The sequence below is a fragment of the Cygnus olor genome, chromosome 5 (genome assembly GCF_009769625.2).
Source record: "Cygnus olor isolate bCygOlo1 chromosome 5, bCygOlo1.pri.v2, whole genome shotgun sequence".
NCBI lineage: Eukaryota > Metazoa > Chordata > Aves > Anseriformes > Anatidae > Cygnus > Cygnus olor.
This window is the reverse complement of record NC_049173.1, coordinates 32,462,562-32,488,513: the sequence shown is the minus strand read 5'-3', so window position 1 is coordinate 32,488,513 and position 25,952 is coordinate 32,462,562. Positions and strand designations below refer to the sequence as shown.

The following is a 25,952-nucleotide window of genomic DNA, read 5'->3' as shown; positions in this document are numbered from 1 at the left end:
AGGACATTTCTCTTCATCTCTGAAAATTATACCAGCAGCCAGTGGATTTCTAGGCACAATTACATGTATTAGAGTTTCACATAATAAAGCTAAGTAATTGCATCTTCAAAACCTCTATTGCAATGGGAAAAACAGAGAAAACTATCTGAGGAATAGAAACTTGCATTACCCTGAATGCTAGTCAGGGGTGTGGAGAAAGGGTCTTTCCAGTTTAATTGAAAGCAGAAGCAATCATTGTATTTCACTCCTCAGCAGGCTGCCAAGCTTTTGCAAAGAGGCCACACTGCCAAGCCTTACTCTCCCAGTCCGCTGACTGGGGATCAAATGATGTCAGGAAGGAAGTGACAACACTGAAACAACTTTTAAGAATTTTCATAGAATCTGATGCAGCTTCTCTCTTGAATTTCTCTCTTGGGAGTTTTGCAAGTAATGTAAAATTAAAATATCCACAACACATTGCTAAAGAACACAGCTATGACTTATTTTTAATTAAGAAGTTGAGCAATAATTGCTTTGTATTACAAGCTGTTGGCACAGAGGCAACAAGGTTGCATTCTGATTCTCTCTAACGTGCACATTAAATTACAGGTTGAAGAATATAGTTCCACCAATGCCTTTTTTTCCTAAACCTTTCTCTGCTGCATGCTGGCCAAGCTGAAAACAGGTTTTTCACTCCACTGAATATGAACACAGCAGCCCCTGTAAAGACAGTGTGATATGATTATTGTAAAGCTTCCTACTTAAATTTTTATTTTTATTTTGCAGGTTCTAAAAAGCATTACAAACTTATGGAGCAGTCCTATTGCAAAATTCAAGATAGAAAAAAGCATCAGTTCTTCTGGTGCCAGTAGTTGACTTACTAATTTTTACAACTATATGAAGGAATAACATCTACAAGATTAACAGTTTTATGTTTTTCAAGCTTGGTCCTATAGACTGCACAGAGACTACCAACACTATACCAGAATGCTGAAACAATATCCGATATTATCTGACAGGAAGACTCTTTAATCAAATTAATTCAGATTGGTCTAGTTGTGACCCTGTCACATAGGCAGAAAGCTGAAAGTCCAAAGCAGTCAGAAATGAGACATTTTCAACATCTTTAATCGTGGTGCAGGAAAGTGGAAAAACAGCAAATTAGTTAACAAATCCTGCTAGACTGGATAGATTTGAGAATGTGGGGGAAAGACTTTTGGAAGCTAAAAATACATGTGCAAGAAAGACGAAAAAAGCAACCTTTAGAATACATGCACTCCATCTGGAGAAAAAATAATCCAGAACTATAGCAGATGAGAAAGACAGGGGTGCAGTGATGTGCCACAAGTCTGAAAAATGAGAGAGAAATTGTACAAAGTTTTCAAGGCACCATAACAAAAAATGAAAAAACTGTAAGTAAAGCCCTATATAAAAGAAAAAAAGCAGCTTGAGAATATCCTGTGGGGTTCTGGTAAGACTATACTTATCACATTACGTACATTTAAACATATTCCAGACTGAGGAAAAAAGTAGCTATTTTGGAGAGAATTCAGTTGAAAAAAAAATAAAGCTGGAAGATTGAATTACAAGAAAAGATTAAGGGAATACAAAGCATTACTTTACTAAATGGTGACTAAGAGCAAGGGTACAAGACTTTGGAGAGTGTAAGAGCATAGGGAAAGAAGATACGTTTGAAATGAAAATGATGAAATAAGCAGAAGACATTGCAACGGAAGATTCAGACGAAAGCTTACCGAATTAGCTAGTTACAAAAAATGTCTCCAAAAGGAATGGCTAGAAGCACAGCAACTGCAGTTTAGAGCAAACAAAGAATGGATGAGAGGAAAGAATCCTACCATAGCTCTTTATGGGAAGAGACAAGATTTTAGCTAATAGGGCTTCTCCATCTTAACTTACTATGATACATTAAGAAGACTGTAGGAAGGGACGCTCCGTATCTGGCAGTGGAAACTATATATTTCACTAGGACCTGAAAATAACTGGGGAAAAAACAAACAAAAGAAACACCCAGTACCAGGGCATGCTAGACTGTTAAAAGGATCTAACAGGATACTGAATCCATGTATTTAGTGATCTTATCATATCCAGACAGATTTCACAAACCATACCTGTTAACTAAATTGTGCTGTTTTCACAACTGCTCTTTAATCTTTCTGTTTCTTACCTTCAGAGACCCACACCAGCAGAATAGCTCAGAACCAGGGCTAAAAACATGCTGACTTGGTTCACTAAAGAATCTTTATTATTGATCTTACCTTGCCTCACAACATGCAGCAGGTGATGAAGATAAACAAGAATTTTACATCAGCTGATAAAGTAGCTTGTGTAACAACATAGCTGAGATGACCCTCTATGAATCACGAGTACTCTGAAGAGCAACTACAGTCTGAAGTTGAATCAAGCCATTTGAGCCAGAGACAAGTCTCTCACCAGTGGTAGGCCATTAGTCAAATGCTTTAGTGCAACCCTGATATATTAGGAAAGCTCTGTCCTTTAAAAATTGGAGATATAAACAGAGGGGAAAAAAGCCATTCGGAGTGGAAACAATTCCACTATAATCAAGTTATCATCAAAAGTGAAAAGGTTTCATGTCCTGAAACAAAAGTCACCTGAATATATGGCATAAAATTTGTATCCAGGCCAAATTTCAGCTTCAGAAACCATCTAGTTCCACCTCCTCAACACTTTTTGTGCATTATTAACTGGACATGGCTTTTACCATCCTAAACTATCACTAAACAGCTGTTGCGCTCTCCTAATGAACAAAGCAAGCAGTACATGTTCTCTTAACTCTCTTTGCTGGTTTGAAAAAAGATGAAGGTTTTCCACACATAATGAATTAGTCAGGGCGGGTCATAGTTCAGTTCCCCCAAAGCAAGAGTACAGAAGAATAATTCCATTCCTCAAAATAGGCCTACATATACATAGAAAGCTCACTAATAATTAGCCAACAAAAGCCTATTTGCCAAAAGCATGGTAAGCCTCTCCTTCAGTCTGCAAGTCCAATATGAAGCTTAGCTTCTACCCTTCTCGAAACCACTGGTGGCAACTCCCCTCAAAGTTAGCCCCTTTCAGGAATGTCAGGAAATAATTTAGAAACCTCAGCTGATAAGCTCCCTCAACAAAGCCAACCACAGTGCCACAAGATAAATGCCTCTTACCCCCCAAAAGTACAGACCATCTACTAAATACTCTGAGTGACATTTAGACTTACGCTACCGCACACAACATTGAATATTTTTGTCGTCATATCTGAAACCAGAGTAGTTTCCCAATTCTGTTATATTTATGGTCTCCTGTCATGTTCGCATACCTCTGTGATAAATTCCTGGACGTGTTTATTATTTAGTGGGCCTGGAGCATGTTACTTTTTTGCTATCATAAACGAGTAACTAACCACTAGGCTAGAGCTAAATCAACACAGTATCACCAACAAAAACTTATGGAAACAGAATATACACATACTCACCCTCATAGAGGTTTCTCCACCATGGGGTTGTTGCAGCCTGAAGACTTGAGCAACCATGTGTTCTGTGGAGGGATGCAACAGGATCCGTCGGGAAGCCAGTCCCACCATTACATATCTGCCCATTGGAGACAAGCTCACGGAAATGGCGTTTGGGCCTACAAACAGAATAGCAGTTATTTCTCTCAAAGATTGACATTCCTCCTGACACCTTATCCTCACAGCTACTTCAACCCCTTCAGGCCTTCCCATAACATACAGCATACTAAGATCATCCTTATAAGGGACAGAGAAGAACGAAGAGACCTGCACAAGTACAAATTTTGCAAAATGTTTCCTTGCTGCAGGTATCTTCCTCTAAGATGATAAAAGCTCTTAAAAGTTCTTTAAGGAATAAAAAAAAAATCTTGTAGCAGCTCCCCCCTACCAGCACTTCACGCATCCAGACAGTATCACAATTTTCTCCCCAGAATTAATGTATTTGTGGCTGGGGGTTGGCCAATAGCATATTTCCTGTGACTCCAATAGACAGGTACTGATATTCAGACTGTGACATTTCTTACTAAAGGCTGATTTTGAGGTAACTTCTCACAGCCCCACCCACCGACCCTGCCTTCTTGCTGCATGCTTACCAAATCGCTTTGTATAAAGCATCTCGCCCAAGTTATGGGGTGCCAGAGAATACACAGCCAGTATCCCTTCATCGGGGAAGCCTCGTTGGCTGCTGGGAATGAAGGCTGCCAGCAGCTGCCCATCTGCAGAGATATCGCAGCTAGCATCGTTGTAAATCTTGCAGTTCTGAACAAGCACGTTCACGGAGGCTGAAGAAAGACAGGAAGAACAATTAAAGCACTCTGGTTCAACAGAGAATAAAGCAAGATTCAAACCTGATGCTGGAGTCAAGACAGTACATGGAAACGGCACTCAGGACATTTAGCTTCCTCCAAAAGTTTATACCTGGATTAAATGTAAAACTTTCTCCAAAACGGAGATAAAACACCACAATGAGCCCAAGGAATGAAATCTGTTCATCTCCTGGAGCCTTCAGCCAAGAAATAGTGGTGATTGCATTTTATCAACCCCTTCTTTCTTGAGCATAACATCATCCTTTGCAAAGGACAGCACAGTTTAAACAAGTCCCAAATTGTGACTCTTTGACAAACTCCAGCAGTGGTATCATTAGAAACAGTACACCTTAATTCATTTCCTCTTCTTGTGCGGAGCCCCTGAGTTCCACCTCCCCTTATCTCCAATAAACAGGAGGTAAGGGAAAAATTCCTCCCTGCAGATACAGGCATTCCTTTCTGATCGCTGATTTTTACACCGATCTTGGATAAAGCAACCAAGAAAGGACAGAAACTTCTCTAGCCAGTCCACCATTTAATTGCCCCAGTATTTGAGGCACTTGCGCAATCAGTGAAGAAACTGTTTAGCAGACAAGGCAGCAAGCAGCATTTCAGAAAAGAAGTTTTACTTTCAACTCTGCCGATGAGCTGCTGGGTGACCTTGAACAAACCTTTTCCCCTCTGTGCCTTGCATATGCAGCCTGTGAAGTCTTTGGACTATTACATCTTACTACAAACCCGTGATATTCCTAGTACAACGAGGTTCCACTGCTTTTTGGCATCATCTACACCAACAGCTTGAAATGACAAGACTAGAGTTATGGTGTTCACCTCCTCAGCTTAAGTTTAAAAGCATTTCAGTTTTTGACTAAAACTGCTCTAATTATTCCAGAAGATGTGGTGTTGAAACTGAATACACTATTTTAGAGAGAGCGATTTCCAGATTCCAGTATTTTCAAAATCAAGAGTCTAGAAGTAATTATAAAAAAACAATAGAAATAAAGCTCACATTTGCAGTATAGAGGAATTGCATGCCATTAAGACTGACAGCCCATCTCACACATTGAATCTGCAGCATCATGTGCAGCACTACCTTAGCTCTTATAGTCCAGGAGCTCTCTTCTAAACATTAAGACTATGCCCAGCCTAGAGGCAGCTTTGATTTGTTTGGCTAAATTGCATGAGTTTATGAAGGCACTTCTTGGGCTATACCCCTTATTAGTTTAGTAAAAAAACAGTGCCAAGAATGCTTTGTACATCTGAGAGTTTGAACTTCCAAATCAAATTGAGGCCGTACCTCAACATTTTAGAAAACTGGCACTGCTGCCAGGAAAAAGAATACATGTCCCTTATTTCCAACACTTCTGTGAAAAGCTACATCCAAGATGTGATATGGCTGAAAAATTACTGACTAGTAATTTTGTCACATCTTAGCCAGAACCATTCCCTAACCTGGTATGCCCTATGGCCACACAGACACTTGCAGCAGCAGGAAAAGACACGATGGGAAGGGAGCCAGGACTGATCCTTCTTCCAGCTCTGTTGATTTAAAGCTGAACCTTAATCTTTAGTTTTTTTTTCTGGTCTAGAAGACATTCTTCCTGGGAACTGCTTTCCTATATGGTTAAGTATCAACTTCTACTGTTTCATTTAAGAAATTCCAATTTAAAAAAAAACAAACAGATGAGGATAAGAAGTGGACTATTTAATTACATTCTGTACCAAACCACCTACACCTGTACTCTAAATTTACTCAGCCTTTTTTTCAGTTTCAGAGCTGCTGAAAACAGTAATTTTCAGCCTAGTATAAACAGAAAGCTGCTGAACAGAAAAAGGTAAATAATGTAGTCATTGCCAGTGCTGTAATAACCTAAAATACTTCTGGCCCTTCAAAGAACAGACAGCTCAAAAGATGACAAAATTCCTGAGTGCTTAGTCTAAAGCTAGTTGAACAGAAAGAACACAGAGTAAAGGTTAAGGACTGAACTACCTCAATTCAAGGAGGCAGAATTAAAATTTGCATTTTTTTTTGATAAGCTTCACTGAAGTACTCTGCCATCACAAGAGAAGATAGGCATCGACACATGAACTACAGTATATGCAGTGAACTAGCTACAGGATACATGACAACAGGTTGCACTACTGTAATCCCCAAACTAGGATGATTTCCAGAGTTCTTCAGAGACTCATTTCAAAACCAGTCCTATTTATTATTTTTTTCAATTGGATAGACACAAGGAGTGGAGCTGGTTGGTGAATTCTGTTGATAAAGTTGGGTAACTTCACTAACAGAGCATGATCAGACCACAAATGGAGAACTGAACTTCACAGAAGCATAAAAGAAATGAAATGCAAGACTTCTAGAAGTGTGTTAACACTTCTTAACTTCTGCTTTGTCACTTGGAAACAACAGAGGATCAACTTTGGTGATTATTGCAAGGACTGAGCCACCCACCTAGCATAACAGTGAACGAGATGGCAATCCTGAACTGCACTGGGGAGCACGTTCACCAGGGAAATGTCAATACTAACACAAGATTGTGCCGAGAGCACATGCAGGATACTGAGCACAGTTTTAGTTAGCCATGTTCAAAAAAGATTAAACCCTAAATGACAGCAAATCCAGTAAATAGCTATAAAGATGACTGGGGGAAACGTAAGATTTATTTTATGGTTTAAAAAAGTGATTGAGAGGAAATAGGATTGCATTTAGAAAAAAGTTCCAAAAACATAAGTGCCAGAGAACATTAGTCATAGTTCTCTTCACAAATAGCATTGACAGGTGAGTAAGTGGGTAAAAGCAGCCATTAAGTTTAGAAATTAGATTTATTTATTTATAATCAGAGTAGTAAGACTGTAGAATAGTTTTTCAACAGAATTGAAAGTGGCAAAGAATTTAACTAATTTTAACACAGAATAAGAGGAGCTATAGGATGCGCTTGCCTAAGACATCAGGGAACTAGGCTCAGTGGTTAAAGGGTCACCTTTCTGATCTATTTCTTTGGAGTTGTACTCTAATCTGCCATGATACTAAAAAAATTAGAAAAAAGGGGATGGGGACTTACTGAACAGGTGAGCATGAGGATCCTTCCAGCCAAACCTGCATTAACTACTTAAGAGAGCCAAGCAAGAAGGCTAACAACAAATTGAAAATACACATTACACAGGAAGAATATCTGCCAGAGATACAACTATGAAGCACAAAAGCCTGCTCTCCAAAACCTTCCAATTATTCAAAAACAAAAATCTAATCCAATTCCTTGCTTTGGGATCTAAGAACGATTCTGTCTCATTCTTATTCCTCTAGGTATGTAAATTATTGTTCTCTATCTCTGAGCTCAGGATAGCTTCCATCAGTTATCCACAGTTTCTCTACTTCTAATATTGAGCATCAAATAGTAGCATGTTTGTATACTTGCCTCACCAGACCGAAGATATGGGTGTCATTTAGCCCAGGAAACCTTCTGCACTGACCAACTCCTGGTGCAAGAAATTTTAGAGGGGGTCAGATACCAATTTTTCTGGGCACAGGCAATGTTTTTTCCTTGTTCCTGTAGCTACTGAAAAATCGTAGCCTAGACAATTCTTACCTCTTCATATGTTTTTCAAGTTGTTTTATTTTTAAATAAAATGCAGCTTTGTACATTTGTAATTTTCATAAGGTAAGAAATGCTTAAATTTCTTCTGCACCTTTTACAGACTCAGAGACATTACCAGGTCTTGTATATATCTTTGCAGTTCAATGGTCAAATTTCTCCCTCTCTAGGTCTCTAATCCTCCTCCTCATGTAGCTTTAACTATGACCTTTTAAAGCAATCTCTGTTTTGGGTCACCATTCACCAGTAGTCCATTTATCACATAGCACTTATTTTCTACCTTTGTGTGTGTGTTTTTTTTTCCTTCCTCTCCTCCTCCAGCACAGCACACAGAACAGTGGCTTTTGGTAAGCTCTTCACAATGATGTCCAACATGACTGCATGTCTTGTTCTTTTTAAGGTTTAATGCATATGCTGAATGCCTCTTAGCAAAACAGATTGTGAGCTCCCCTGCCAGAAGTGAACTATCTTTCCCCCTTGATTTGTGTCTGGAACACGAAACATCACAGATGCAAGTTGCACTGAACGAGAAGAGTGCCCTTTATTTCAGTCTTTCAAGATCTGATTCACACTGGCATCATGGTTCTTCGCTCCTTCCTCACTTGCAAAAGACAAGGGAATTAGGTAGCGCTGACACCTAGAACCAAAGGAGCTTACTCTGCCAGAAGAACACTCTAAAAAAGAGGGGTGGAGATCTCAGCAAGGTTTCATCTTAAGGAACAGCATCTAAGAGACTCTCAAGTCATGAGGAGGACCAAGACATTTATGTGTTTGACAAAGCCACAGGCTATTTGATTTCTTTGAGTCTGAGGCCCAATCTATGAAAACAAAGCCAATGCAGAAGATTTTAGGGGAAAACTGCTATTTTTGGAAAACCAGTTGCAACAAGGCCACCCTTTCATCTCTTGTTTTATTTTGTTGTTAATGCAGCCATCGAGCTGACAGAATAGATCAAAAGAAACATCAGAGAACAAATTAATCAAGCTCTTGTGCCAACTTGGAGTGCTGACACCCACAGCATAATCCTGGTTGAAGCTGGGGAAGGCCCGGAAGGCCAGCAGGACCAGCACTGCTTGCCAGAGATAACCCAGCACACAATGGAGGGTACAGGCTTCCATCCTCTCCTAGCCACCCTTATGGGTGGTGCTTTCTTAATGCAATTTTTTCCTTCTAAGTTTTTCTGCATCACACTGTAAATCAGCAAGCAGTGACCAAATCACCTTCCTGAAGTCCCAGCTGGTGTTACAGCAGAGGACAAACTCCTGACTTGTGACTGAACATGGAAGAACTAGATCAGTTCAGCCACAGTGGTTAGAAATTGAAGTAATGAGCAGTGAGTACTATGAGAAACTATATTCAAATGCTTCAAGAGCCAAAGCCTTCAAATATTTTACCTGTGGAAAGGGAATATTCTACAGTGTTCACTGATTCAATACTTACCTGTTAGCTGCGGGCAATTTTAAGGATCTGAGGGAGTGATAGCAGCAGCACCTACTAGAATAATATTAAATAAATGGCTAGGGATAGCTTTGTTCCTGCTCCCAAATAAACTCCCCAGCCTAATGCTGACAGGACTGACAGTTACAATCGAAGGCTGGGTCATATTCATTTTGAAGTTAATAAAATGAAAGCTTGCAAAAGGAGAGAAGAAATCTGAAGCTATCTTCTTCTGTCTTGTAAATAGCAGAGGAAGATAGGCTGGAGGGTAAAATCCCCCAGGTCCCTGCAGAGCCATCTCCCCAAGACTTGTTGGAGTCCCCTTCCGTGCTGGATGTGGTGTCAATGAGATCCTTGCCCTGGAGCCAAGTCCTGCGCACACACGGAGGTCACAGCCCAGGGGCTCTGAGGGCACCGAGATCGCAGGGCTGCGCTAATCGCACCGCTGTCACTTGCTCAGGCGTATTGTTTCAGTGGAAAACATCCTATTTCCAAACTACCTTCTCTTTGTTTAATTGTAACAGGAAGAAGAGCTGCTCTGAGATGGAGGTTGGCCACAGAACCATTCCTCTGAAAGTGGAGCTGGCAGGCAGTTCCAAATTTCAGCTGCATCATCTCATCTGCCTTCGCTCCCAAACCACTTGTGGCTCAAGTCTGTCCCAGGAAGTGCAATAGCACCCTCTTTGTAAGCAGACTCTCTCACATGACCATCTCTGATTTACAGAAAATGATGGAAAAAAAAGGAGATATTGAGGTCAAATGCTTTACTGGGAAAATAGTTTGTGTCCGAGACCACAAACAATCTGAAAAAATTCCTCCAATCCTCCATTCCACTGTCATACACTTAGTTTTGCAGTATCTCTGCAAATTTTTGCACCTGGAGCAACATTTTTACCAAGAAGCACATTGAAATAAGCATGTTTATTCATGGAGGCCTCGTTATATAAAACTAGGCCTGGCACTTAAAAACATAGATCAGCAGCAGCACTACCAAGCATCAGGCTATGAAGGGGGAATATCAGTAACCCTAAGCTACATTAATGTCCTTCTTGTTTGGCAAAGCTGCAGCTTGCCTTTGTTTGGTGCATGGGCAAGCTTGGTAAATGCCTGTTTGAGGATGAGCACAGCTGCTCCACATTCATACACCCTTACTAGACCTTTGCAAAGGGAGATAGGGCTAATGACCTAGAAAAGCCAGATTTGGGCTCAACATCTGAAGTGAAAACACAGTAAACCCAAACATTTCCAAAAGGTCATAAATCAGGACAGACAAGCCAAGTATTACAAAGTGGGGAGTCAGAAGATCTAGTGATGGGCTTGTAACAGGAACCCTGCCTGCAAGAAGGGCATAATGACAGAGGCATTAGCCCAGTATCCAGCTATTCAGAAGAGATTTCAGAATGGAAGTGTCCTGGTAGAGGAGAGGGAGAAGACTGAAATACTAATGCCTTGAACAGCAGATGGTCCTCATTTTCTACAGAGCTCCATAAATTATAAACACCTTGGGCATTTTTTTTTTTTTCAAAAGAAAAAAAAAAAAGCAGCAGCCAGCTCCTCAGCAGCCAGATGAGGCCAGAAAACCTATTAGCTGCTGCACCACTCTTCAAATACTTTACAAGCTTGCAGATAAGTCCCCAGGAATCTAAGTCAGCAGCAAGATGCTTCCCCCTCTGGTCTCAGCTTTATTCTGCTCCTGGTTCTGGACGGACCATGGAAAGTATTGCCACCACATGGCAAAACTTTACCTTGTACACTGATCCTCAGCCTACAAACTTACACTAGCACTACAGTTTGGCACTTAACAGGACACGTCAAAGCACTGGCACATTTAAATTCAATGAAATATTATGCTTTCAAAATGACTCTGCATGCTCCTTAACATGAGACAGAATGCTTCTCAGACAAAATATAAAGCACCTTTCCCCTGTATAACATCAAGGGCTATCTTCTAAAATCAGGACTTTGATTTCCCGCCAGGCTATAAACATCACACCACAATATTCTATAAAACATGAAGGAAGGATATGAGACAAACACCAGATACTTTGTCTGGAGGAACAACACAGTAAGAAGCAGCTTTTTGTAATGGGACGGGCAACTGCTAGCTTTCCCCTAGCTACTCTGATTTCCCAGCCTCTGGGAGATGAATGACCCCTCCTAGTTCAATTCTCTGCATTTCTGCTGCTACAGTGTCACTGTATGTGCTCCTTTGGTGTTTATTTATTTATTTTTATTAAGCAGCAGGACAGTACTCTAGAGACAAGTCTTGGTGGATATGTAATTTTTGGAAATACAGAACAGACAGAGCTTAGTCTGGGAGAGGTTTTCTACTTAGTTCATTTCAATGGCTATCTGTAAAAACAAAAGATGTAGAATCACAGAATGGTTTGGATTGGAAGGGAGCTTAAAGACTTTCTGCAAACAGAATCCCTCTTCCCCCTAAAAAGAAGTCAAGCAATAAATTTCATATACACATAAAGACGGCCTACATTAAAAATCACTGTACAAACATTCCTACCTATCTTCTATCTTATTTCTTCATCTCAGGCTGCCACAAACATTCCTGCAGCAGTGCAGCAAGCTATATCAGGATACCATTCTGGGTTAAAAACAGCCTTTTTAGTAATTTTAGTTTTAAATCCCCCCAAATGTCATTTCTTGATCAGCTGACTACAAGCATCAAATATTCTTGCACCAGCTTAACAAGCCTCTTCCAGTGCAAGAGCTAGCTTATGCCAGCACAGAACACCTGTAAAACTATGGTCTAACTTCACAAAGGGAAGGGAAAGGAAAAATACAACCACAACCACCACCCCCACAGTAATACCGCTCATTCTTGACCCAGAAGCGTCTTCCACATGAGATATGGAACAAATCATTGCTTTTGCAAGTGGCTAGAAGCTTACAACACTGTGGTAAGCAACAGACCAGGACCCCAATTATCAAAACACGTTGCAGCACTTTAACTTACAGCAGTATCTCTAACTTGGAGCATCCAGACCCGATTTATTAGCAGGTTCTAATGCCAAGGTATAAAGACAATAAATATGTCAATCAGTAATCCCTCTAGAAACTTGTTGGCAAAAGAATGAGTGGATGGGAGACAAATTTTTTTTCTACAAGGATTATATATTCTCATGAGATTGCTAACAAAAAGCCCAACTTACACAAGGATTTGCTGATCGCAAGAATACGCAAGATAAACAGGGCAGTAACAGATCTGAATGCATTTTGTTAATGTCACCTTTCACAAAAGGCAAAGTATTTTACAGTTTCCAATACAAGACAAATAATCCAAGCCCTGCAATATATAGCTACCTTCCAAAAATCTTACAGATTATGGCAGCTCTAGTTAGTGCAGACTTAAAAGAAAGTAATAGTGTCCTTTCCAACTTACCATTGCTGATTTCAGGCAGGTCAAACTTTGTGAAGTCCCACCACTGGAGCCGGTAAGTTGTGTTGGCAATGTTGCTGGCCACAGCTGACTGTCCATCCCCAATCACAGCACCTACAGAAAAGGGAAAAATAATTATCAATTTAACCCCCAAGAGATAACCCAGAAAACAGCTCGTGTGACAAAACAATAAAAAGCTTTTCAAAATCCAAGACATAAAATTCTAGGTTCTTAAAGAAACCTTATTTACAGAAATGGTAACACCTAAATAAGCCACAGAGCACAGGAAATTAATAGGAATGTACTTCCTTGCAACGTATTTCTGAAAGGAAAAAAGGTTGATAAGCAATATTTGCCCGGGTTCACAAGGTAGAAATCTTAATCGGATTCATTTGGTCCAAGTCTATACTGTTTACCAGTGCTAGTAAAGATGTACTTTCACAGACCTAAAGTTTTCTAGTGCAGCTATGAAGGGCAAACTTGTTGCCCTGTCAAATCACACACATCTGAGGTCATATTCCTTGCTACTGCTGTAAACTCAACTCAGAAGGATACAGTACTTGCCACACAGTAAGGATTATAATAAAATATTAGCAACTCCATCTGAAACGAAGGTAAAATTAGAGCCCACTAGAGAGCCTAACCTATGTCCCTGATACAGGTAACTCCTTTTTGGACCCTCTGGAATAGCATAAGAATACCACAAATGCAGGCTGTGGGCTTTGGTAATCCATATATTCAGGGAAAGCACAGAAAAATTACTTGCGTAAGGAGAAGGGTGGTTACTTCTGCCTGGTAAGGAGTACCTAAGAGCTGGCCTCAGGATTCTCCTGCCTTTACTGTTCTGGGTGGCCCAAGCTACAGCAGGCAGGGACTGCCCTGACTCCAGGCAAATGACATGCCCCTTGCTAACCACCCTAGGATTTGGGCAGCAGCCCAAAGCACATGGCTAAGCAGACTGCTTCAGAAATAGCACAAAGAACAATTTTCCAGGCAGAAAGGGACTGCCACTGCTAACTCAGTAGGCATACATGAAGAAAGCCCAGAGGCATTAAATGCAATCCCTATGGAGACAAGTGGAGAAAAGAAACAGTTTTCCCTTTATAGTACTGGAGTCAAAAACCTAGTGCTATTTCTGGTCTCTAAGGCCTTCAGATACATGCAGTCCTTGTACTACATACACACGCTGACACCCAGAGACACTCATGGTAAGAGAATTTGGTAAGGGAGAGCAAAATAAGATTGTCCCCATACACAAATGGGGAAAAGCACAGCCTCCAGGATTCAGCAGGCTGGATTTAGGCATCTCTAAACTGTCTCTGATGGGAAGCATGCAGAAGAGTCAGTGGCTTCATTCTCCCAGAAAGACTGCCTCAGGACTTTGCTGCTCCAGCAGCATCAGTGGAAAAGCAACGCTGGGACAGCTGTGTTACTGCACCCAGCAGGTAAACTGCCCGTGCAGAGCGCTAAAAGCTGGCTAACTGCTAGTAAATTACACTGATGCAGAGGAAGATGAGATGACCAGGGTGGCTGGATTTTTACTTTCTTCATCAAATCCAAGCAGAACGCTCAGGACTGTAAAACAAAAACAGCCTGAAAATATACACACAGATGCACACATTTTCTCTGCAGAGTAGAGAACAAGGGGATCAGGGCACATTTGGGAAGCAAATCCTAGACCAGTGCTGATAAAGACACCAGGAAGACTCCTGCTAGTCTGCTTTTCATACATCAGCTGTTTCAAGTCCTGATTTTTGGTTCTGGAGAAAGCTCAGAAATGCGCCAAGAGCCAGATTTCTGAGCAGGCAGCTTTATGCTGTGTATTCAGCTGTGCCAGGCCTGCAGCGACTGACAGACCTCCATTGTGCATCTGCTCCGCCTCTGTATCTGCCCCTGACAGATGCTCACGTACCACTGGGAGAGCAAAAGCAAGAATACTTCCTTCGCTCTCGCACATGCCCGAGGCCTCATTCTCCATATCCCCCCAAACAAAAAGCTCCTCTGAACAAAAGAGATGCACTGGAGAAAGCAGACTCAATGCATTAATGAAATTACATTTTGCAACCAGAAGTGGAAGAAGGACAATTAAATTTTGTGTTCCTTCAGCTTTAAAAGTCTCCTCATTACAAGCTCAGGGCTGGTACACAAGGGCAGCTCTTGCTGTGTTGTCTCTAACCACCAGATGGAGAACAAAAAACTAGGTCCTGTGCTAATTTTGAGCAGTGGGACCTGCAGCACACAAACAGTACCTAGCATCGCTGACTGGGTAACAGCGGCCTCACAGGACTAAGGCAAGGAATTACTTTGCCAAGACAGGCAATGGAAGCACTGCTCAGGGCACGTAATTGCACAATACTCATCTTCTTGCTAAAGACCAGCATCACAGGGTCATCACCTGTTTTGCATTGATGATAATCTTTGTAGGCATAGCCAATAATATACAAACTGGAGAATAACATATCCTTAGGAGAGTAATCTTGCAGTCCCGCTGCATCACAGAAGCCTAGCAACATCACCCACTGCTCCACAAACAGCAAGTCATCTGGCTTGCACAAATGTCGCACAAGTACTATCAAAAAGCTGTTGGCAAATGCTTTTGAAGTTTTCCTGTAGAGATTCTGGTCTTCCCTTCCCCTGGAACCTTTGGGTGAATCATGGCATTCAGTTGAACCTCACCCCCTTGCACCTCCCAAGACATCCATGTCCTACATGAAAAGCTACCAGAGGAAAGCAGCAGCTCCTCTCCCCATCTAGAGGACATTACTGAACAAATTCCAGAGCCAACAAAAGCCACCAACTAATGCTAGTGCTTCAAGGAACAAACACCTTTATCAAGGAAGAGGAGGGAACAAGGTTCACAGAAAACTGCAGGTTCAGAAGGATTTGGTCCATTTCTCAAAGGATCCAAACCATTGAGCCCAACACGAATGGCAGTTCGATTATCTACATGTTTTAAGTAATTACCTCCACTTACGCTAATTGTGTAATTGAGAACTGTAATTATTAAATTATATCTAGTTACATACAACAAGAGGGAATAACATTTGTATCGTATCACAAATCCTGCCAGAAGCCTCCCACATGCATGCACGCACTGTCCTACAGTAGAGACAATTAAAAGCATGCAAACATTTGAGACATTTAATTTAGGGAAGAAAATAAACCACAGTACACAATTACGCTATCCTAACCTTTTTTGTTTGCTTTTTCCATTGGTTGATAGGGACAACTTGAAACCACAGTAGAAAAACTTCATGGAAATGTTAAAACCCTCACTACAGAGCCTCTGTTCACTGTACAGCTCCAGGACTTTTTCTCAGCTGCTTTGCCCAGTCAGGATTTCAGTCTGGGCAAGAGACTAAGAAAGTGCTGTTGCCTCTTAAGACCTAGTGTAACTTACTAGAGGCAAAAATCACACCCCAGCTTCTTAAATCTGGGCAGCGTAAGATCAGCTCTTATAAGCAACAGCTCTCACCAAGCGCCTGACAGTCTACCCTGCTCCTTGGATCCTCCATTGTTTGATGGGACCACAAGTGACTGCAGTGGGTACCCGAGGGTCTCAGGCTTGTCATCACCATGAACAGAACGACCTTTTTCTGAAGAGATGTAGATTTCAAAATGCTGAAAGCCAAAGTGAAGGCCAATTGAAATGCAGTGAACGTAGGTTTGATTGGCAGCTTTCCTGCGTCTGTCTATCACTGCGTAATAAACACTGGGTGATGGCAGAAATGAAGATAAATGCTTTCAGCAGCACCCCCTTCTCCCCCCACCGCCCTGATCTCCACCCACCCCCACTCAGCACATGACAGGAGAGTTTAAAGAGTGGGGGGAAAAAGTCTTAACAAAGACTCAAAAAAAAAAAAAAAAACACACCAAAAATCTTTTCTTATAGGCCACCCACACGTGACAGTTATTTATCCGTCAGTCTCAATCCCCTCAGAGGGTCCAACTCATCTTGGCATGTGGAAAATGAACCTTTGTCAGTCAGCTATTGCTCATTTATGAATCAAGCCAATATCTGAGTTTAGACTGAAAGGGAAAAAAAGAGAGGTGCAAACCCACTTTCCACAGTACTCTTCTGGTGAAGAGCAGGATACTTCCAGACTACTCCTATCAGATTCTCAGAGAATGAGCTAATACTCTACAACTACACAGGCTCTGGGGTACAAGTTTCAAGAATGTGGACCATCTATATATTACAAAAATTTCTCTGCCATAAACTTAACAGAAAGTGGAGTTTATTTTTTTTTTCCCCCAGACTAGACCTTTTCCTCAAGTTTTTACTGTCTGGCAGATTCCCTCACAGTCAGAGAAAAATTTATTAAGATGCTTAAAGATAAGGCAGACGCCTTTGAGGAAGTTGGCAAAGTCCCTGAGCTAATTTGTGACTCAATTTGAGACAGTGATTAGGCCCTGGTATAAAACTCCCCCTAGATCAGTACTTGCATCTTTAAGCATGAGTACCTTTGAGAAGTAATTACCTCTTTATGTGCCCATTTGTAACTGTAGCTAATGATGCTGAGGTTATTCAACACTTGCAGAAGGGATCTGTCACAGATGGCAAGTTTTACATTTACTGGTCCTAGATTTACTATAAACCAGCCTCCAGGAAGCCCAAGACACAGGACAAGCTTATTTGATAAACCAAAGATAAAGCTCTTTGCTGCAAGAATATATTGGATTTCCTCAACCAATTTGGAAGCAATTTGAATTCAGCTGCAATATGACTACTGATCACTGGATCCTCATCAACTACTTGGAGTTGTAGCAGCTTTTTGCACATCTCTGACCTTATTCTATGCTGCAGCCTGGCTTTGGGGACTACCTTTGATCACAGGAAATATATTCAATCCTGAACATGATTTTGACAAGTCATGGCAAATCTTTATTCTAGGCTACCATGAAGATGTTGCCTTTGAAGTGGTGGAGCTAACTATCTGTTACTGTGCTAACGTTGTATAAACAGTATGCGTAGCAACCTAGAATTTTCAAGGATTCATTTTGCTAAGTAGCCGTTTGAAGAGACCCTTTCAACTTACCAGCAAGCTTTAAATAGCAAGCCAGCAAAATTATTTTCAAGAATGGATGCACAAAATGTTACTGAGGGTAGTTCAGCATCTGCTAAATGCTGAAGGGATCCTGGATTCAATGATGCTAACTAAGAAAGCCCCAGAGAGGTCTAAGCTCTCTGAAGGCTAAACCCTTCAAAAAGCTATTATTTTTTCTTTACCACAGATGTATAAAATAAGAAATGCAGTTGTTCACTCACGCTCATTCTTATTGCAAAATTTTCTTCTAATAGGGGCAACACTTAGCGTGTCCAGTTTCACAGCCCTAATCGTGAATGGGAATGTGAGCAGGCCTCAGCTGCAGGTAGCAAAGATGAATGTCCTCAGTCAAGTGCCCAAGGGCTTCATTCACATTGTTAACAATGCAAGCATGACACGGGAAAGAATTTTCCTGTCACAAGTTTCAGACTTCAAAAAGAAATCAGTTTATTTGCAAGGAACACAAAGAGTAAATGAACAGATGCACTGCCCAAAGCTTCTATCCCTGGTACGCTCATGGTGGCTCCTTGACATCCCGGCATCAGAGACATTCCTCTGTCTGATCATGCAACAACTGATACATAAATGCATAAGGGAAGTGTCTGTCTTTGACTGTAGGATCTAGTTTTCCCTCAGGCAAACTAGAAGATATTAAGGTCCTTTTCAAATGCATTCCCCTCTTGTCCAAATTGTTTGCACTTCATCAATCAAGCTGATAATTTTCTCTTCAGTATAGAGAACTCACTCTTTTCTCCTGTTGTTCACCCCACATAGATGTGCCTGCTCGTGTCACTCTGCTACACATTAAAGTTGGAAAACCAACTATGAAAGAGTATAGTGAGTTTCCAGAAACAGCAAGAGCTCAGCCAACAATATTCACGTAGATTTTCTCAGACCAGGAAAAGCCCTGTACTCTCCAGGGTGACAAATAAGGTATCTTATCATAGCCTTTGAATATAAACATTGGAGCAAGCCAACGTCACTGCTTAGGAAGCACTCATCCTCCTCAGGGTGACCGATAACAAACAAGCAGTTTCACTTCCTTCCTATAACTACACCTCCACGCCCTCAGCTACTGTTGGTGATAGATCATAGTCTCAGTCTCCCATGTGCTAAAAACTTTCTGTAGCCCTTTAATATCACACATACACCGTTGAAAAATAAAATAATAAAAAACTAAAGGAATTCTTTCTTTCTACCTCCTAAATTACTACTGATCATCACCTCAAAGACAGCCTTAGCCACAATGAAAGTCTGTCAGGATTTACAGCAATTTTTCCACGCTGTTATCAATCTTACAAATAGAAAATCTCCTGCCATCAGGAAAAATGTAGGTAATGAGAAATACCATCTGAATTGTGAGCATACCAGTGTCTTCCTCAAGCCTCACCATAGTGATGAGTGGAGAGCAAGACGATTGCTCAACAGCTTCTAGAAAGGTGAAGGGATGAATGAGACGGTGAGACTGACTTTGGCAACAGAACTGAAAGTAATAGTTGTATCTTGTTACTGATATGTAATTATTTAGTTTGTGTAGATTCATTGCCTCAGAGGAATATTTCATTTGCAAGGTTTAAAAGTTTGTTCTTGCAGGGTGGTTGGTACAATTCACCAGAGAACAGACACATTAAATCTTGCTTGCAAGTCTTAGCGGTGCTCTTACATTTGTACAACACAAAGCTTCTAAGTGCAATTTTCTTCTTTATAAGAAAACTTTTGTGAACAGGGACTTTATAGCGTTTGTTTTTCTCATTTGTCATTTATGATGCTTTTAGCTGCAGTGGAGAGGAATTTCTATAGAAAGGTTCTACTATGTGAGTTACTTTACATCAACAGCACACATGCATACATGTATTTTTAAGAGCAACCCCCCCCCCCCGTTTCATGGCAGTCCCTAAACACTTGGAATTCCGATACTTCATGCCATTCCTAAGGAAATGGAGGTGCTCCACAAAACACACAGGTGGAAATAAATGTCAGCAGGCTAGAATGTCAAGTGAAGTGTTCCTGCAAATAGAGATGCTGCATCATTAAAAGAGCTTGACAGTAAAAGGTTATGGAAACCAAAACAAACATCTGCCACTGTTGGTGACAGTCATCACAAGTTGTTTAAGAAGTGGGTGGGCATGTAAGCTCCCCCCCCTTTTTTTTTTCTTTCCTCCATTTGGGTCCCTTGCTGGGAATAAGAGTCAAGGCTGGAGTCTTCCAATCAGCAAGCTGTTGGAGCCATTAAAAGAAGCATCTGTAGACAGTGTTGCTTGTTTTGAGACCATTTCTGTGTTTCCATGTGACAGCAGCATGTGTCAAAAGCATGCCTCATATTAGCATATGATTCAAGCAGCAAAACGTGTTTCCTACAGCATAGGCTTTTAGGGAAAATATTCAAGCACTAAAAATACATTCCAATCTGCACTTTATTTCATCTAATGTTTTGTTTCAACCGTGTCTGCATATTTTCAGCTTTTTAGATGGTTTTGTCTGTATGCGTGAAGAAGCCCTAATAAAGAAACACCGAGTAAAGGGTTGGAGAAAGGGGTTTACACTTCCAAATGAGGCCAGGACAAACTGCTAGACGAAAAGGCAAAAGAAAGCAGAACTTTGCAACCTTCAAAGCAACATGTATTTTCTTTCTTCACCTGTTCGGGCCGATGCACAATGGCATGTTTACAGCTCTCCTCCCTTCTACATTTCCCCAAACAGTAGGTAGCTCTGGAAGCCAAAACGCCACATCTCTCCTGCCAGAGTCTGAATTTCCTGAAATCCCTCTGAAGGTGAACGAGCAAGGTCTCAGGAACTAATCTGTGCCGTGTGTCACCCCAGCTCCTCCCTCTGCCAGTTCTGCCCCGTGCACTGCCTTCACTCTTCTCCGTCGCCAAGTCCCTCGCATCGTTTCCAAGCCCTTCATTAAAGGCTGTTGGATGCCTGCTTTTTAACCTTCACATCTGTGTTTATTCTCTGCACAAAAACAGAGCGAAATCTGTGCCTGGCAGGCAAGTCTTTTTTGTAAAACGCCTTTTTCTTTCCCTTTCTGACTTTTCAGAGCATGAAATGTGACTGCTAATCCTAATTGCCTTGGATGGAGAGCCTTGCAGAGACCAAACAAAGGGGCAGCCTTCCGCCAAGGAGCGGGGCTCTGCGCAGGCCGGATCAGCCACCAGGCTCTAAGCTCGCGGGTCTCCAGAGTTCCCGCACATTTTGCTACATTTCTGAAGAACACAAGGACAAAATTCCCCATGTAGCTCTGCTGGAAAGAGGGCCTTGCTTTCCTGGATGGCTCTCCAAGCACAAAAGCCCATGTGAGCTCATGGTGCTGGGTGACTGAAGCACTGGTTGGGCTGAGTCCTCACATATCACTTGATATTAAGTTCACTTGTGTGACAGAGGCTAGAGCAGTATCAGGCTAACCCAGCCTTGCCAGAATTGCTCTATATGGGTTTAGCTAATTCAGAGCTCCTCCAATTTCTTAAGATTTTCTTGTAGGGACTGACACACCTGCCGGCTTTCTCTCATACTCCACACAGGTTATACCTCATCGTTGGCTCCGTAACTGATAGATTCGTGTGGCCGCACTTCCAGTTCACACCACTGAACTCCTCTCCTGAGCAGAGGCTCAAACAGTGTTACAACAGCACTCCCAGCTAAGCCATGTAGCTGTGCCAACAGATAGATGCAGAACCGATGTAAAAATATCGGGTGAACTGCTTTTCACAGAGAATAGCCTTTCTCCTTGTGAGTGCGCATTTTAACTTCGTGAAATCCTATTAATGCAAACAAATCAGCAAACCCAATGTCTGCTACCGCCTCTGCAGCTCCTACGGCAAGAACGTGTGCCTAGCACAACTTCAAATGCATTCGTGGCTTATGCCAAAACCCTCAGCTGCAGTGGAAAAAAACTCAGCAGTACCTTCATAGAGCACGTAAATGCCTTATCAACCACCCCATTGTAACAACATGGACTTCCACTAATCCAAAAGGCATTATGTTCCACAGAAGGGTCCAAATTCCCGAGATTTAACTGTATATTAGTACAGCACAAAGCTTCCACACTGGAGCCACTTTTCGTTGTGGGAATAGCAGCAGGCAGTAGTAATAAAAGCTCCAAACACAGAAACACATTCAAAGCCTTGCACTCATCAGTGAATGGAAGTCTTGCAAAGACTCTTACTATCTTTAAACACATTTCAGGACTAGCAATATTACAGCATAAACCCCGAGCACCCAAACCTACAATGAAAGTGCTGTGTCAGCTCAGCGACACGAACAGAGCTACCATCACAATACCAGGCAGTAAGCTAAACATGCTCAGTGGTTGATTACATTTCACAGTCATAATATCCTGTGACCAGGATAGGTCTGCTGAGGAAACGCTTGCCTGTTCTGAATGTGTACTCATAGAGTGAGGTTAAGATGAAAACACGTGTCCTTGGAGAAAAACGCAGCTCCATTAATAAGAATGCAGGTCCTGACAACTTAAACAAACTCCATATAATAAACTAACAAAGTGTCTTAGGGGAAATGAATTGCTGACAGGTGGCATTTAAGAAACATATTTTAAGAAACGAGCTGTGCTCATTAAAGGCCTCCATTCAGGCTGGTGGGTCCTGTATAGTCACTATGTCTGCAAACAAACCAGGCACTCGTCTTGCTTTGGGAATACGAAACTGAAGAGACATCACTAATGGAGCAATTTGTGAGGTATCCCCACCTGAAGAGAAGGCAGGACAGAACTGAGAAGCAAGCAAGTGGGCTATTTTCTGGATAAAGTGGTGAACAGGGAGACAACCAAGAAAAGCAGAAAATGAGCAAACTGAGAAAATGTAAAACCTAACAAAAGTTAAACTACTGGGAAGGCAGTTTAAAATTAAAGGACAGTGAGACAGAAAGGAGGAAATCCAACCTGGAAGAACACAATGAGGAGACCACATTGCTCCAGCTGGGAAAGAACAAGGTAAAAGAAACCTGCAGTAAACAAAGTACTTGGCTCTTGCAATGTTTTGAATACTTTCTGATGAAGGAAGTTCTGAGGGTAGTTTGGGGTGATCTAGATGACAGCAATGGAAATGAGACTCCTTCCTTATTGCCATTAGATTCAATGCACAAAAGAGGTTCCAGCATACCAGTGAAAACAGCAATCCCTGCAGAGATTCATGTTCAAGGCGCAATCAAGATCCCTGAGCAGGGCTGACAAAGCACACCGGTCCACGTGCTAGTGGACTGTTACACGAAAGTAATGGCACAACGCTGAGAACAAAGTGACTCAGCATCACTCCAGCTCCCAGAAGGCAGCAGGACTTGACCTGCTGGAGTTCAGCTAAGTTCACAACCTTGCAGTGACTTCTGTAAATCAGTGCCACAGCTGAGTGCAACCCAGACAGGTCCAATCCACTGCAATTACAAAAGCAACTACAAGATCAGAAGAGACTGACACTTTATCCCATTATTTTAAGGAGTATTAGAAATCAAACTCAAAGCCACAAAGAGAAAAACCAAGACCTAAACTCAAGGCAGAAGTACACCACAGCTACTCAGCATGCAGGCCCAGGGCTGCACGATGGATGGATACTGCAGATAGGTTTTATTTCTTTCTAGGGCAGACTTGACCTTAATCCAACTTGAATTAGTTCATAATACTTCCAGAGGACACAGGCAGACCTGTCCAAGAAACTGCTATCCAGTGTAATCACCACAGCTACTCCAACATTTTTTAAAGCAAGAGTGGAAGGAAATTCAGACAGTGAAAATGGGGCAATTGCAATTTACTTGCTTGTTGTAAAATTTTATATTATACACAATTTAGTGCAAGCCATGCTTTATTGGAGACAGGGGTCGTGAGCTAAAAAAACTGTGGTGAGAGGCTCACAGCAGCAGAGCCAGAAGTCCAGCTCCTGCCAGTCCAGAGCATCAGCACTGGCACAGCCTAGATGAGGAGGAGCACTCCAGGTCAGCCTCTTGGTCCTAGGACTCAGTGTAACGGTACGGTCCTACAAAGACAACTTTATTGGGCCTCATGGGTCAGAGGAACAGCAGAAGGTAGGCAGTAGCTCACTAAAATCACAGAGGTGGTGAGACTGATACTGATCTCTTCACAGCTCTGTGCAGTCAGCCTGCTGGAAAGGGCACTGTGGCCAGGTGCCCTGCATTTAATGCAGGCACCTAAGGCAAAGACATTACGGAGTGTCTGCATACGCTCAAAAAGCAAGAACCTTGAAACAGAAGAATCTGATGGTAGAAGAGAGGTCATTAGCTAGCTATCAACAGGAATTTTTCATTACAGTGAGAACCAGAATACAGATATAGCCTACTTCTCAGGAAGCACTGCTGCTGCATTGTCTATTGCTAGGACCATGGGGGCTTGCACCCTGCACCATAGGACTTCCTACTGAGGGGGCTAGGCTGGCAGAAGCTCCTTGCTGCCACAGATTTAAAAAAAAAAAATCTCATTTGAACTCTCCCCTTCCCTATGCAGCAACATATTGACATTCCCAGTTACAGCTAGATTCTTTGCAAGCAGAGAAGTATCGACACAGCTTTGCCTTCAGCTTTGACTCCTCCCTGCATCCAGAGGAGCACGCGTACCAACCAAACGAGGGGTCTCCCACACAATCTCAGTGGCCAGGCTGGGCCAGAAGATGGAGGTGTGCTCTCCTCACATCACCTCCATGCCTTCCGCATAGAGGACCCAATCAAGTCCCTTAGCTACACGCTTCCTTCCATCAATGTCTTTGCAAGTGTCTTAATTCCACGAGCCCTATAGGACTGTTCTCTCAATTTTCTGTTACTGAATCCCTCCCCTCCACAACTTTGTCTTCCAGTGTTTCTGTTAACCCTTCTCTATCTTGCTATGATTTCAAGTCTACAAGCACCATCAGTTACACAGCTACCCACAGCACTCTTATTTCCCTTCTGCTCTGTCAAAATATTTATTTCCTTCATCCTTTCCAGCATCCAAATTAGAGGTGTTTTTTATTTTGCCTCCTTCCTCGCAGTCATGCTTCTCACCAGATTTTCAGCCTGACCAACCCTGACACCAATTCCCATTTCACTATGTACTGCAAGATAACTAACAAAAACCCTGTCACCAGACTAACAACATTCACGATACACTTTTCTCTTCTACTGTGGCAAGCCAGGGAAGACACAGGTCTGACTTGGCTGGTCTCTGTCATGAGTACTTGAACAACCTGCGTGCAGCACTCCAGGAGACACGTATCACATGGATGGGTGCATGCATGCCCACACCGGGAATGCTAATATGAACAATTGTTTGAAAGAAGGAAAAGTGCTTCTCCATTTTAACAGAAACCCACGCCTGCAATCCCAGCTGCCTTGTCACCACCTTTGACTCATTCCTCAATCCCTCCCCTCCTCCAGCCTCCATTTCTCTCTGCGCAGAATCTCAATTGCTTATGAGAAAATTACAGAATGACATTACTTCTTCCATCCTTCCAGTCCCCTTTTGCAATTCCTCCCATCACATACAGAAGAGTCTTGCCAATCCTTCTAAGCTTTCCACCTGCCCCAACAATTTTGTCCTTATTTCTTTTGTGCCAATTTTCAGTCCTTGTCATGTGTCAGCACACCTTTGTGTGCTCCTCTTTTTCCTCTCACAATACAAACACGCATTACGTTCTTACGTCTCTAAATTCCTCAGATGCTCTGGACCACAGTTTGAATGTGTAGGGTGAAAAGGGAAAATATATTCACCATGACCTTGTTCTTCTGCCCAACCTTCTTCCCAGCTCTCAAACTGCACCATGTGAACCAGCAGTCATTTTTCTTTCCTGACAAATGCAGTTTAGATCCTCTCCAGCCTACCTTCTATCTCTCAAATCCTCCTAAAGCTGCTCTGTTTTCAGTGACTACTCCCTGGTCAAAGCTCAGAACTGGTTTTCTAACCATCATCTTCCCTGTCGTAGCAAAGATGGTAACATTTTTGATTTTTGAGTTGCTCCTCTCTTGGCTTCTGTGAATGACTTCTATCACTACCACCCCCAAATTTGCTTAAGGAAACAAATGAGCAATTACGAACATCACCAAAACTTCTTCCACGCCAAGCTCTGTGCTTGCTGCCAGCTCTCAAGTTATCTAATTGGTCATAAGCCACAGCTACATACACTCTCCCACCAATTGCTGCAAAAACAGGTGGGTTGAAGCAGCTTGATACAG

General features: G+C 42.0%; 1 protein-coding gene across 3 annotated transcripts in view; it reads right to left on the bottom strand.

The window, feature by feature from the left end:
- AMBRA1 (autophagy and beclin 1 regulator 1) overlaps positions 1-25,952 on the bottom strand; it is a 130,576-nt gene that overhangs the window by 39,522 nt on the left and 65,102 nt on the right. For all 3 annotated transcript variants that reach the window (XM_040557763.1, XM_040557764.1, XM_040557765.1), the window contains 3 exons: positions 12,742-12,852; positions 4,099-4,287; positions 3,470-3,624 (listed from right to left, as the gene is read on the bottom strand). In XM_040557763.1, the coding sequence (XP_040413697.1) occupies positions 3,470-3,624; positions 4,099-4,287; positions 12,742-12,852 (455 nt within the window). The remainder of the gene's footprint in view (positions 1-3,469; positions 3,625-4,098; positions 4,288-12,741; positions 12,853-25,952) is intronic.